General features: G+C 43.0%; 1 protein-coding gene across 15 annotated transcripts in view; it reads right to left on the bottom strand.

Annotated features, from left to right (window-relative positions):
- Window positions 1-6402: 6402 nt before the first annotated feature.
- The window catches only part of NEDD4L (NEDD4 like E3 ubiquitin protein ligase), a 314038-nt gene continuing 306876 nt past the window's right edge, over window positions 6403-13564 (bottom strand). For all 15 annotated transcript variants that reach the window (XM_083155253.1, XM_083155254.1, XM_083155255.1 and 12 more), the window contains 5 exons: window positions 12882-12941; window positions 11558-11665; window positions 10354-10450; window positions 8993-9065; window positions 6403-7900 (listed from right to left, as the gene is read on the bottom strand). In XM_083155253.1, the coding sequence (XP_083011379.1) occupies window positions 7798-7900; window positions 8993-9065; window positions 10354-10450; window positions 11558-11665; window positions 12882-12941 (441 nt within the window). In that variant the 3' untranslated portion in view covers window positions 6403-7797. The remainder of the gene's footprint in view (window positions 7901-8992; window positions 9066-10353; window positions 10451-11557; window positions 11666-12881; window positions 12942-13564) is intronic.

The following is a 13564-nucleotide window of genomic DNA, read 5'->3' as shown; positions in this document are numbered from 1 at the left end:
CAGGCAAGGAAGTCCAGGAGCAGAGCATTTTGTCCCTCCTGGAATGGGTCATGTTGGGAGGTATACGTATGATCCATATATTGTCCCCCCACCTCCCCCAAGAATGAAATAAAGATTCAAGCCGGCCAGAAACGTATTTCAGAATTATTTTATTAAATATTCAGCAATATGAATGATTTCATTACAACACCTTCATTTTTTTTGTCGTGTATCTCTTTCCGGTAAGGAAAGCCGCGAGCCATTCTCAGTTTATTAAATCCATTTATAAAGCTATTGTGACTGTTAAACAAGCATGGTACATAAGCAATACATTTTTATATGCTATACAGCTGTAAAGTATAAGCATTTGTCAGATACATAATTCATGTTCGCTATAAGATCGGTTTCGGTTTTCTCCTTATAATAAATAGCTATGAAACAGTACAGAAGAGGAGAAACGTCTCAGTTCTAAAAGGCATCGTCTTGTATTTGGAATGTTTGAGATCCTATACATCTGGAAGGATAGACTGAGATGTAAAACTTCAGGAGGTGGATGTAGACTACGTTTGGCAAATACATTCCCTTTGAAAACGGACTAGAGGAAATAGTGGCGGATTCTGGGGGGTGGGGGGATTTCGTATAGAAAAATACCTTGACAATTCATACCTACTAAACCTGATTTTTGGGGTTAATATCCCAACCCGTCTTCCCCCTAAACATGACAATGCCCTTGTGGGCGCTATACCCATAGATGTTATTAGCAAATGTATTTTTTTACAGGATTAGTAGTATAAAAGGAATACAAAATGACACAGGTAAGAAGGACAAAAGGTGGAAAAAACAATTTTACACAACTGGTAAATATTGGCGTGCTAAACAGTATATATACATTGTACAGATTTCTAAGTCATCACCATGTTAACTCTAGTTTTAACGTAAAGAGTGTCCAATGTTTCTTAAGGGGGATTTATCAAAGCATGGAGAGATAGTGGAAAGAGAAAAAGTGGCACTAACCAAACAGATTCTGCTGTCAGTTTTCAAAGAGTTAAGCGGATAGGTTAGTGCTTTAATTCCGTAGACTTTTTTGCTCTCCATGATTTGATAAATACCCCGCCCCCTTTGGAGAGAGTTAAAGCAGATGTATGAAGCAGTGATAAGGGAGAAGAGAGCCATAGGAGGCGTGGCCCATGGCAACCAATCGGCACTGAAATAACATTTATAATTTGCATAATATAAAATGACACAGAGCAGCTGATTGGTTGCCATTGCCACTTCTCCTATGGCTCACTTCTCCCTTATCACTGCTTCATACATCTACACCTCAGTCGGTAACATGTTAGTTAAGAGCCGAATGGCTAATACTTTATCTCTCTCAATGCTTAATACATAGACCATTTGGTCTGTTGATATTTTTTTATTGATTCCTTTTTTTTTTAAATCCTTTTTGGTGCAGTGCTTAAAATTTTTTTTTTTTTAGCAATAGTGGAACGATCACAAAAGGGGGAAAAAAACAGTATAAAATATAAAACTGCAGCAACAATGAACTAACTGCAGTGTTTCATTTGAGGGTATTTTGGGTATGGTAACTAAAGTACGGTGACAAAATACATATACCTTTCTTATTGCTTTCACATCAGATTGCTGGACAGAAAAGTCCTCTTTAAACCCGTTATAGAAAGAGAAAATTGGAAGAAATTGTAAGAAACCTTTTCCCACAGCGGCAGGAGGAAGATCGAATTAAAATCCATATTTACATCTCGATCTGTCTGCACAGTAGCAAAATCAATGGTGTTTTATTAGTTTCCTTTCAGAGAGACAAAATAATATTTTGAGGGGAATTCACAGTATAATTAATGATATAACACAGACATCATTTAGGACAGGAGGATAGGTCACTAAGAAGCAGGTGAAGGCAGCCATTTTGAACTAGTGCAGCCAGAGACTGCCTGCTCCTGAACGGAACATCAGCACACAAAATGGCTGCCCCCTGACGAAGCTAAATGCTGCAGTTATGTGATTAGATCCCAGTTAAATTACCTGCCCTTGTTAAATAAAGGCAAGACTTTCCAACCAGGGGTAGACAACCCTACTGACTTCTATCCAATTTTGAATTGCGGTGGGTTGGGCAATGATGACGCAGTTAGTGTGAAATCCCCAAACTTTACGCATCTGGGGCATTATACACCAGGATCTCCCAGAGAAAAGCCTCAAATACCCAGCAGCTAAACATGTGGATAACTGTACTCATGGGGACAGTTATCAAACCTTCTAAAGATTATAAGCAAACTGCCCACAGTGACCAATCCGATTGTATCATTCATCTAGTACAGTCTATAAAATGATAGCTAGCATCTCATTGGCTGACAATGGCACATTTGTCAATCATCCTCTTTAGAACATGTGCTAACTCTCCCAAATTTTTGTTTTAAATGTAACACAATACCTCAAACATAATCATATTTGGCACTTCTCTATTGAAAGAACATTTTAAAATTACACAAAAAGGATGGGATTTTGTCTTGCATGTGGCGGTTTACCATGACATTGGGGGCCATTTTTAGATGTCACCTGGACTGGCGTTCTCTCTGGACAGACACAAAGTATACAGCCACACTCGACATCCCTTCAGCTTTTTTCCCCCAGCAAATCCCTAAAACTTAATTGCAGAAATACAATATTCAAAATTGATATCCTATATAATAAAAGGCTCATGCTGCTCCTCACCACTAGGGGGGAAGAATTCAAGTGTTGCTCCATTTGGGTGTTTGCATTACAGTTATGTGGTTCTGCCATTTTTATGTACTGGTTACCAGTAATTTAACAAATTACAGAATTAAGGTGCCCCGATTAGGTAACATGTATTGTATAGTGAATCACGGGGATTGGACTTGTACAAGAGCGCACCCTATTGGTGGAAAAGTTTTACTACAGTAAGTGTCTTCATAATATGCCATTTTGGAAATAAGCTAACAAAAGCTTAATTAAACATCAATAAAATAAAACAAATTCGCACAAAGCATGTGAATACCCCACACAAAAAAAAGTAACACTATGTTAAATGGATGCAAATCTCCTATCATACACTAATCACTGATTCCAATTATAGCAGGGAATTATCAGTACGCACCCTGACTGTAGGGAACTTTCTAAAAAGACTAAAAACCAGAGACAATAGCTTGCTTTGAGCAAGACAATCTATTTCTCAGATCATGGAGCTCTCTACTGTTTGCATAATGAAGCTGCATGCTACGGTTGTTGCAGGCCATCCAGTCAGGATTCTCCTCTTATGCCTACCACCTCATCAAATGTTAGAGCGTTCATACATTTCGTATGAACGCTCTAACATTTGATGAGGTGGTAGGCATAAGAGGAGAATCCTGACTGGATGGCCAGAATGCTTGTCCAATCAGGGGCCTCTCATTATTATTTCCTACAGTACTTAACATTATAGAAGTGGTGTCTTTTTATACTCATTTGCATACTGGTGCCAGTGGCACCAAGGAAGAAATACCATCAAGTTGCCGACGTAGGAATACAGAATGCAAGTATTCCAGTGTGGGTTATGTTCAGGGGGTTAGATTTAGGCTGTGGTGAGGGCGGGTTAGGCACTTACAAAGGGGGTTTGGGGTTAGGCTGAAAGCAAGGAGGGTTATTGTTAGGGGGGTAGGGTAAGAGGGTTAGGTAATTTACAGAGTCGTTTTTTTTGACCGATGACACCCCCCACCCCCCAGGATATTGGCTTTATCTCAGTACACCCATATTTCTGTAAAATAATTACAACATAAGGTGCTTAGTACAAGACTTTCGTAGCAGCCTCGTGTTCCTGGTGGACTGAATGATCCCAGAAAGCACGGATAAGAGGAGAACGTATGAAAAGTAGACATGTCGGGATCAGAGATAAACATAAGCGACAAAACATTTAGAGAGAAATCCTGAAGCTTTAAAGGGGCGCTGGAGAGACTGTACGAGGTGACATCTATTTGGCAGTCTGTCGCATCAAGCGATGACTGATATCTTATCTAAAATGACTTAAGAGTAAAAAGTAGAATTAAAATAATCTTACACAAACCGCTAACAGTAACTTCAATCGTACGCAATGGAGACAAAAATCAGCCCTTCTAGCGGACCATAAGTGGAGGCCTCTCCTGGACGCTAGAGTGCACAAACCCCCTGGATAGTGCCCACTCCTGCAGTGAAACGGGCAGCCTGGTAGTTGGTGCCATTTACCAATTATTGAGTTTTAGACCCAATAGTTTTTGTATTGCAGAGATTTGTGGCAATAAGAAATTAGGGTTCACCCGTGCAAGGTCAGGGGCTTGTTAGTAGGTTTGATAAATCTCCCCAACCATCTTTTGGAGATACAACCACCCCACTGCTACCTAGTTATTGGAACATCAACATTTTAGGCCCGGCATTAAAGATAATTTGTTTACTCAAACAAAGCGGTTTGGACTCCTCCAAGGGGCTGGAAAGTTCCCGATCGCTTCGGAACAGATACAGATGAACAAACGATCTTGATTGCGCAGTTTCTGCAAACTAACCCACAATGCATCTGATCACAACATCGGGAGAGCAGCTTCCCATGATTGTGAACCTGTAGCGCCAACCTTTATTAATCCGCCTTCTTCCTTTCCTGATGAGCGGCGGGAAGGAAACAGTATAATTGTCTACTGTAATGGAATATCAGGGAAACTCACAAATTTCTTGGTGTTGCCACTCCTGAGAATCTAGATCAGGGGTGGCCAAACCGGTCCTCGAGATCTACCAACGGTCCACGTTTTCCAGATCACCTAGCAGGTGCACAGCTGTAGTCATTACTGTCACATTTTAAAACCTGCTGCATTCATTCCTACTATAGATCCACAGGTTGCCTGGAAAACATGCACCGTTGGTAGATCTTGAGGACAGGTTTGGCCACCCCTGATCTAGATAATAGCTCGCTTCACTGGATGCTTAATGATCATGACCCTGCCACCCATATTCATGGTGATCGGTCACAGCAAGGGCGGAGGCACAGTGATGCAATACAGGGTGACATGCTCCCAAGACCCTGCACCTGTATCTGGGATAGGTTACATATGGCACGCCTCTCCTAAAATACTTTGTTGTGCTGTGTCAATGTTCTCATGATCTAATTTGAAACAGAGCTTAGGGGCTGATTCTATGCATAGTCCAACATCATCACAAATAAGGGTCATGCTACCGGAAATGAAAGGTGACTAATGAAAATAGAACAGGCAATTACCAGCACCGGTACCTTCAGATACTGGTAGGATGCACTTTTTTTTTTTTTTTAGGTATTGTCAATAATCTTGAAGAGCAGACCTTTATTAGCAAAACAAATGTTTCCAGAATGTCGGCTCAACTAATAAAAACTATCCCTATGGAAACAGGCTGGACAGATACTGGATAATTCAGCAATTTCCCTATAGCTGGATTATCAATGGTTTTTTTTTTTTTTTTTAAGTTGGGTGAACTTCTAGTGTGGACCAGGACCCAAAAAGTAGAACTTTTTTCATAACTTATTACCAAGGATATCCAAAATAGAATTGGGACCATAGGGGTGATTTAAAACACGTGGGTTGCCCATCAATGCTGCAACGCACACACAGATGGCTTTTGGGACAGCAAGCCACAAATTAGCTATCCGTGCCAGCTCTGCCGCCATTACAACAGCCTCGTTTGCAGGACCCCCAACAACACGTGAGAGAATAACACCAACCACCCACCGGCTACTCTGACCGCTGTGATTTTTCTTTTAAACAATGGCGTTAAAAATTTTAAGTGGGAATTTTTTTTTTGCTAAACTACAAAAACGTTCCGCCTCCACGGAGTGAAACGCAACATAGGTCCTATATACCGAAACAACATTGTAGCGGAATACTTACAAAACAAAGACACGTTTTCGAGTGTGGGGTGACTTGGCTCAACATTCAATTCTTCACATCAGCAGCAGCCAAGTTTAACAGGAATAGGGAAACAAATATTTGTTGATTCAAAGAGTCACCTTTAACGTCATTGGCTTGAAACGCCCTACCGCATCCAAAACCTTTATTTTATCGTTCACACGTCTGTGCACTTCAGCCCTACAAGTGAATGATCAGGCTGTTTTGTTGGTATCGTTGCTCTATGATATGACTGCTGGACACAAAAAGTACTGCAGCGTATACAAGTAAACGAGCTTTAACTGATGAAATAGGCGTGGCTGAAATAATAGCCAATAAAATCTTTCTTTATAAAAACACACACGCGCGCAATAGAATTGCACGGTGTCAAGCACAAGCCAGTAAATGAAGTTATGATAGGAAAGACCCCTTGAAGAAGACGGCAAACTTACTTGAAATCGGTAGAAAAGACAGTACGGGTAAAGTGCCTTTTGGGTGCGGTGCAGCTACTGTAGTTAATAAAGCATTAAAACGTGGAGATGGTTTGGGAACTATGTATTAATTTCCAGCAGTCCTTAGTAATAAATGCTTCTGGCACAGCAGAACCACAAGGGAGCGTTCCCTTTAAAAATCTTTTTAGCGCCCCCCTCCCCCCAAAATAAGAAACTCTAAATGATCTTAACCCTTTGAGTGCCAAATGAATTTGTCAAAATAGGTGTGGAAATTGGCGAGCAAACATTTACGTCCATCACAATGACCTGCAATGTTCACCTTATATAGGAAATATCATCTTTTATTACACAACATTTTTTTTATTTGAATTTATATAACAAACGCGAGCGACGCTGGGATTTTTAGCCGGTATTTTGCACATCGCTCGCAGAGATGCTGGCTCTCAAAGGGTTAAATGTCAACATTGTACAATAAATGGCACTTCATGTCAGCCAGTATATGTTCTATAATACATGTACATAGTATAAATATTACACTTCAACATGCTAAAATGAATGGTTTTACGATGTTGCAATTACCGCCCATCGTGCATTACTCCGCACTCACCAGTCAATGGATGGGGAATATTAAACAAATAATTACAAAAAAAAAGTCCTAAAAACCACAGATATACATCTGGAGGCATCTTATCATGCTCGACTTGACGACGAATCCAAGATGGCTTCGGTGTGGTCATCGGAAAATTAAAAGAAAGTGGGCTCCGGTTCATTTGCACAGTATACATCTTTAATTATAATGAAGTAAAATTTGAAAATAGGTCTAAATCATTTAAAAAGTAAACATGGGTGTTAATACTATACCGTCAAAGTGATTCGTTCCATTCATTGCCATTAGAAAATAGGTAAAATCTGAATTAAGGGCTGGCACCACATATATATATATATATATAGAGAGAGAGTAAGTCCTCCTGAAATGTAATTTAAGTATACATGATACATCTTGCAACTGCCGTAAAGATCCGAGGCGTACCAACCACAGTTCATAGAGCTCCATACGTCCGAGCGGAGGAGACTGCACTGCAGGACCAGAGTCAGGGGCTGGGTATCGAAGGCCAGGAAAAGGCTTCATGTTGGCACAGTTCAAACCGCTTTGGCCTGCATTCATGTACCAGTAAAATCTCATCATAGATGAAGTGGGTTTGGTTTCCATTACACCTGCAGGCAAAGTAAATTTCGATAGCAACCACGAGACGTACGATCGCAACGTTGCTACGGTAGGTAAACTGATGTATCAAGGGCCCAAACGTCACCACTTGAACCCTTTGTCGTCTTGTTTTATTGACATTTCTCTTCTTGTTAAAGTTTTCGTTTTTTTCCCCCCCGAAAGCGTCTCTCGGTCATTACTGGTACTGTACTTGTCCATTGTAGTCAGAGTTCCCAGGCGCAGGCTGCGTCTTTATAGGGTGGAAAGAGAATCCTCTTTAATCCACACCTTCAAATCCCTGAGCGTTCTCCACGGCCATGAGAAGCTTCTCCCGTAAGTCTTCAAACGTGTCGTACGGAGGTAAATCTAGACGGTTAAAGCTGAAATAGAAAGGGAGAACTGTGAGTCTTCAGGGTTGTTATGTTACAGGTGAAAATGATTCCTAGAGCAATTCGGCTTGAAACCCAATTTCAGGATTCTAAAATGACTAAAAGGTCGCTGTAGCTCCCAAACAAGGTCAGCGAGGTTTCTGAACAGTCCAGGTTTCAAGAATCTCTCTGCTTGAGCACAGAGGGAGAAATCAAATTGACTGAAGTACAGATTTGGCCATCTGTGTCCAAGCATGGATATCCTTACAACTTGCACTGTTAGCTTGCCTTATGGACTTCTCCATATAAAAAAAAACAACTGGAACAATAAAATACTAAAATTGGGTACACACTGATGAACGATACAGTATGTGCGATAATTATATTCTTGTGTATATATAACTACAGTATATCATTGTGCATATCAGAATCACTTTATTGGCCATGTATACTCTTGTATACTAGGATTTTTTTTATAATCCAGTGTGTACCAATTATATCGTTAACGATGAATGCTCCCGTGGATCCTCAATGATAGGCAGCTCAATCTGATGATACTCTGTATGCGTACTTGTCATAGACAGACTCATCATAGACAGTCATATGGTCGACAGTCACAATGTCGACAGGGTAAAAGGTCGACATGGTCAAAGGGTCGACAAACAATAGTTCAGTAGGGTCTAAAGGTGGACATGGAAAAGGTGGACATGGAAAAGGTGGACATGGAAAAGGTGGACAGGGAAAAGGTGGACAGGGAAAAGGTGGACAGGGAAAAGGTGGACAGGGAAAAGGTGGACAGGGAAAAGGTGGACAGGGAAAAGGTGGACAGGGAAGAGGTGGACATGGAAAAGGTGGACATGGAAAAGGTGGACATGGAAAAGGTGGACATGGAAAAGGTGGACATGGAAAAGGTGGACAGGGAAAAGGTGGACAGGGAAAAGGTGGACAGGGAAAAGGTGGACAGGGAAAAGGTGGACAGGGAAAAGGTTGACGTGAATTTTTTTACTACATTTTCAGCCGACATGTGCCGACAGGCGGTATTTCATGCCCTACCATCCACTAGGGTCCGGTGGACTAGAACCGTCCTGACATACAGTAACTTACCATGTATGAGCTCTGGGCAGCTTATCCGGGCTTCCCCACTGCTCTATTGTAAACAGCTGAGGACCATTTGAACCTACGGTAAAACAAGAGTGAAATAAATATTCACAGGCAAAAATACTGTCCTTACTGTCCCAGAAGAGTCTGTTATAGACTGGGCTGTAAACAAGCAAAACATCCTTACACACACAAAAAAAGGGGGTTGTGCTGCATCACGGTCAGCTAGGCGAGTGTGATCTACTCATAGTGTCTACAGTAATGATGGGACATGTAAAACACCAACATTCAGGTGGTAGAGTGTTACGGTTAGGCTGCTGCGGGGTTAGGGATAGGCACTAGGAGGGTTAGGCACCGGGGGTAGGGTGTTACGGTTTGGCTGCTGCAGAGCAGAGACCGGGTTAGCGCTGCTGCAGAGCAGAGACCGGGTTAGCGCAGCTGCAGAGGAGAGACAGGGTTAGCACTGATGCAGAGGAGAGATAAGGTTAGCGCTGCTGCAGAGGAGAGACAGGGTTAGCGCTGCTGCAGAGGAGAGACAGGGTTAGCGCTGCTGCAGAGGAGAGACAGGGTTAGCGCTGCTGCAGAGGAGAGACAGGGTTAGCGCTGCTGCAGAGGAGAGACAGGGTTAGCGCTGCTGCAGAGGAGAGACAGGGTTAGCGCTGCTGCAGAGGAGAGACAGGGTTAGCGCTGCTGCAGAGGAGAGACAGGGTTAGCGCTGCTGCAGAGGAGAGATAAGGTTGGCGCTGATGCAGAGGAGAGACCGGGTTAGCGCTGCTGCAGAGGAGAGACAGGGTTAGCGCTGCTGCAGAGGAGAGACAGGGTTAGCGCTGCTGCAGAGGAGAGACAGGGTTGGCGCTGCTGCAGAGGAGAGAGGGTTAGCACTGATGCAGAGGAGAGACAGGGTTAGCACTGATGCAGAGGAGAGACAGGGTTAGCGCTGCTGCAGAGGAGAGATAAGGTTAGCGCTGATGCAGAGGACTCTAAGGCAGTCTAATCCCAGGATTTTTAGATTAGACTGCGCATGCACAGTCCAATGCCAGACAGTGTCTGAGCGGGTGGTGTTCCCGACCCCGACGTGAGGGTAAGCGCAGCATGATGTGCTCAGAGGTTACACCTCCGCGCTGCTGCCTCCCGCCTGAACTGTGCACCCATGCACTGCCTGCCCCCATCTCGGCCACACCGCCCCCCTGTGTAAGTAAATGTATGCGCGTCGGACAGGGAATCTCTCCTCACCTTTATAGGGGAATTAAAGTGTTTTGCTAGACGTCTACTACTAGGTGGCGCTAGATTACTGCGTATGTACCATGGGATGTTCTCCCAGTGTTCGAACATAAAAACATAATCAGTAAATATAAAAAATAACTAACCGTATAGTTCAGCAAATCCATTCATAGGCACGCGAGATGTCCCGGTTACAAACTGCAGCAATCGAATCCGTTTCTCAGCATCCATCAGCAGCACAGCCTGACAGAAATATTCATTGTATAATTACAAAGGAAAGCAATGTTGTGAGCATTAGCAACTCAGACACTACTAGTCACACACCCATCTGCGCTATATCTCTACTAGACACTGGTAGTCACACACCTATCTGTGCTAGATCTCTACTAGACAGTGGTAGTCACACACCTATCTGTGCTATATCTCTACTAGACAGTGGTAGTCACACACCTATCTGCGCTAGATCTCTACTAGACACTACTAGCCACACACCCATCTGCTCTATATCTTTACTAGACACTACTAGTCACACACCCATCTGCGCTACAGTATATCTCTACTAGACACTACTAGTCACACACCCATCTGCGCTACAGTATATCTCTACTAGACACTACTAGTCACACACCTATCTCTACTAGACACTGCTAGATTCATGTACTTACAACACATGAATATATATTTAATTTTTTTTTTACATGACGTCAGCAGGGGTGCGTGGAGCCGCTCATTAATATTCACTGGACTGGGTCCCGCTCATTACATTTGCACAAGCGGGACCAGCTCAGCGCTCCCTGCACCCCCCCCCCCCCCTGCCCTGTGTCCTCACCAGCCCTCCTTCTCCCCCCTGCTGCTGTGTGCAGCGTCCGGTGCAGGCAGGGAGGCAGCCATCTCCCTGCCGCATTTGCCAGGGGGGTACAAATTCGCAGTCAGGGGCAGCGAGCCCCTGACATGTTGAATAGGGGGTAGAGGGAGGGCTGGTGACGAATACTCCAGCCTGGAGAATGTGCAGCAAATCCTAACCAGGATTCGCTGCACACGGTGAAAAGTTTTCATTGAATACTACCCTGCTAGTCACACACATATATGTGCAATCACTGTCCCTGTCACATGCAGCCATGTCCTCACTAACAAATCACTAATCTCCCGATATTTTCTTTGTTGCTCCTCTCACTATATCACTCTCAGTCTGTGGCTTCCTGCTGTCTCCATTCCCCCCCACCGCCCCACTCACATAATCACCTGGTAAAATCATAACGGAAAATCCACTAAATAATTGATATTACTGCACAGCAACACACAAACCACTCGGAAGTTGATGCAGGACATAATGTGGGAACGAGATCTTACCTTCCAGTACCACTGGATTGCCGGGTGGTTTGCACAATAACCATTTTTATACAGTGTGTGCTGTCTCCAGTCATTGACATCCACATCTCCCAGGCCACACATGAGGAGCTGCACAAACAGATACACAATGCTGCATTAATACATTGTATGATTTCCTGTAGCCATGACATAGTCCGTCACCAACAGTCCTGTATAGGTGACGTACTGTAGATGCGGTCAATCACGCAGATGCAGACTATGTAAGTGCTGAGAACGTTCTACCCTTTTATTAATTAGTAGAAGCTGAAGAGGAACAATGAATGCAGCAATTAAGACCATTCTCCCGGTATCTCTAATTACTAGCTGGAGGAGGAGGCAAGGCTATAGCATAAGAGGGGCTGAACACTACATTAATAAGTGGTGATTAACTAAAACATCTAAAATCATCCACAAATAACTGATTAAAGATATGATAGATGTATCAGGACAATTTACCAACGGGTACCGCAGAACTATTGTAGAGATATCCTATTTTAACCAAATTACCGTTGACACCAAAATTTTAACAAAATGCAGCACCGTTCCAAGCTCCGATAAACCAATTGCTAACACCATCTGTAGCCTGTTCCATAGTAGCTTAACCCAGGACCTGTACAGCTGGATGGCCATAGACGGGCCGGGACTGAAGCTAGCAGTAAGGTGATAACAGAAGCTGTAACTTGTGGGAACCAAGTGGACTGCAATCAAAACAAGATGACAAACCTGTAGACCTCTAGTGGTCGACCATGGTATTATCGGCCAACACCGTGATGATCCGCCGTCCGGATACCGCAGAGGATATAGCAGATAATGTATATCATGCTTTAACCAAACTATCAATCGAGGTGCCATCCCCTAATACTGCAGTCTGTTGCCAGGAGACACTGCTGACCTGGATCTGGTGCAAATGTGGTCACACACACAATGCAGGGCCCATTGGACAAGAGCTGAGCGAACCACCATATAAACATAGCCTTTAAGCTGGCCAAAACCAAACCAGGGATCCAAACGGCATGGTTTTATTGTAATAACTAAAAACGGTTATGAGTCGGAACAAAATATGATGAAAACCAAATTAACAGAAGCTGCAGGATGATACTCAGGGGTATCGTCACACAATGGAAATGTGTTCATATAGCTCCAATTAGAAAACTACGTAGAGTCCCAACACCTAAATATTTTATACATTCCTCTCTATATATTAGGCAAATAAGGGGGAAATAGTCCAATGAGGATTGTATGACAGCGGCTGATTGACCACACTATACAGAGAACACACAAATACAATACACGTTACTGTACATACCTCCAGCTCGTTTTCATCAAAGATCTTTATCAGATCAATAGGAATGAGTTCAGTAAATCCCTATAAATCAGAAACATATTTGTGTTATTCTGCAGCCATGTTTCCAGTCTATAGATGTAAAAGAGCAATAACTTAACCCAGTGGTTCCCAAACTGGGGTGCCTCAGAGCACTTGCAGGGGTGCCTCAGGTTGGTGGTCCAAAATCAATTCAAGTTATTTATGGCCAATGCAATAGGCAAAATCAGTGCTTGTGGCTTCAAATTAAAAATATGTGGGTAAACAGAAGTGAAGTGAATCAGGTTTCTCACCACATAAGTGGGACCTAAGGAAAACATTTAAATCACAACTTTTTCAATATCTTTCCTGAAATTAGTAACATTTGTCCTAGGGGTGCCGTGAAAAAAAATTCTGAAACTTTAGGGTGCCGTGATTCAAAAAGATTGGGAGCCACTGACTTAACCCTTTCAGTACTGTCTGTATACAAACAACTAATCTTTCTTTCATACTCAGAAAAATTAGAAAAAGTGTTGACAGATGGGTCACCGGAAACATTCATTTTGTACCACTGCTCGTGTGTATGCTGTGGGCAGTTGCAGTGCCACTGCTCTTGTGTATGATGTGGGCAGCTGCACAGTGCCACTGCTCTTGTGTATGCTGTGGGCAGTTGCACAGTACCACTGCAC

This window comes from Crinia signifera, chromosome 1 (genome assembly GCF_055691185.1).
Source record: "Crinia signifera chromosome 1, ASM5569118v1, whole genome shotgun sequence".
Taxonomy (NCBI): domain Eukaryota; kingdom Metazoa; phylum Chordata; class Amphibia; order Anura; family Myobatrachidae; genus Crinia; species Crinia signifera.
This window is presented reverse-complemented; position numbering and strand designations above follow the sequence as displayed.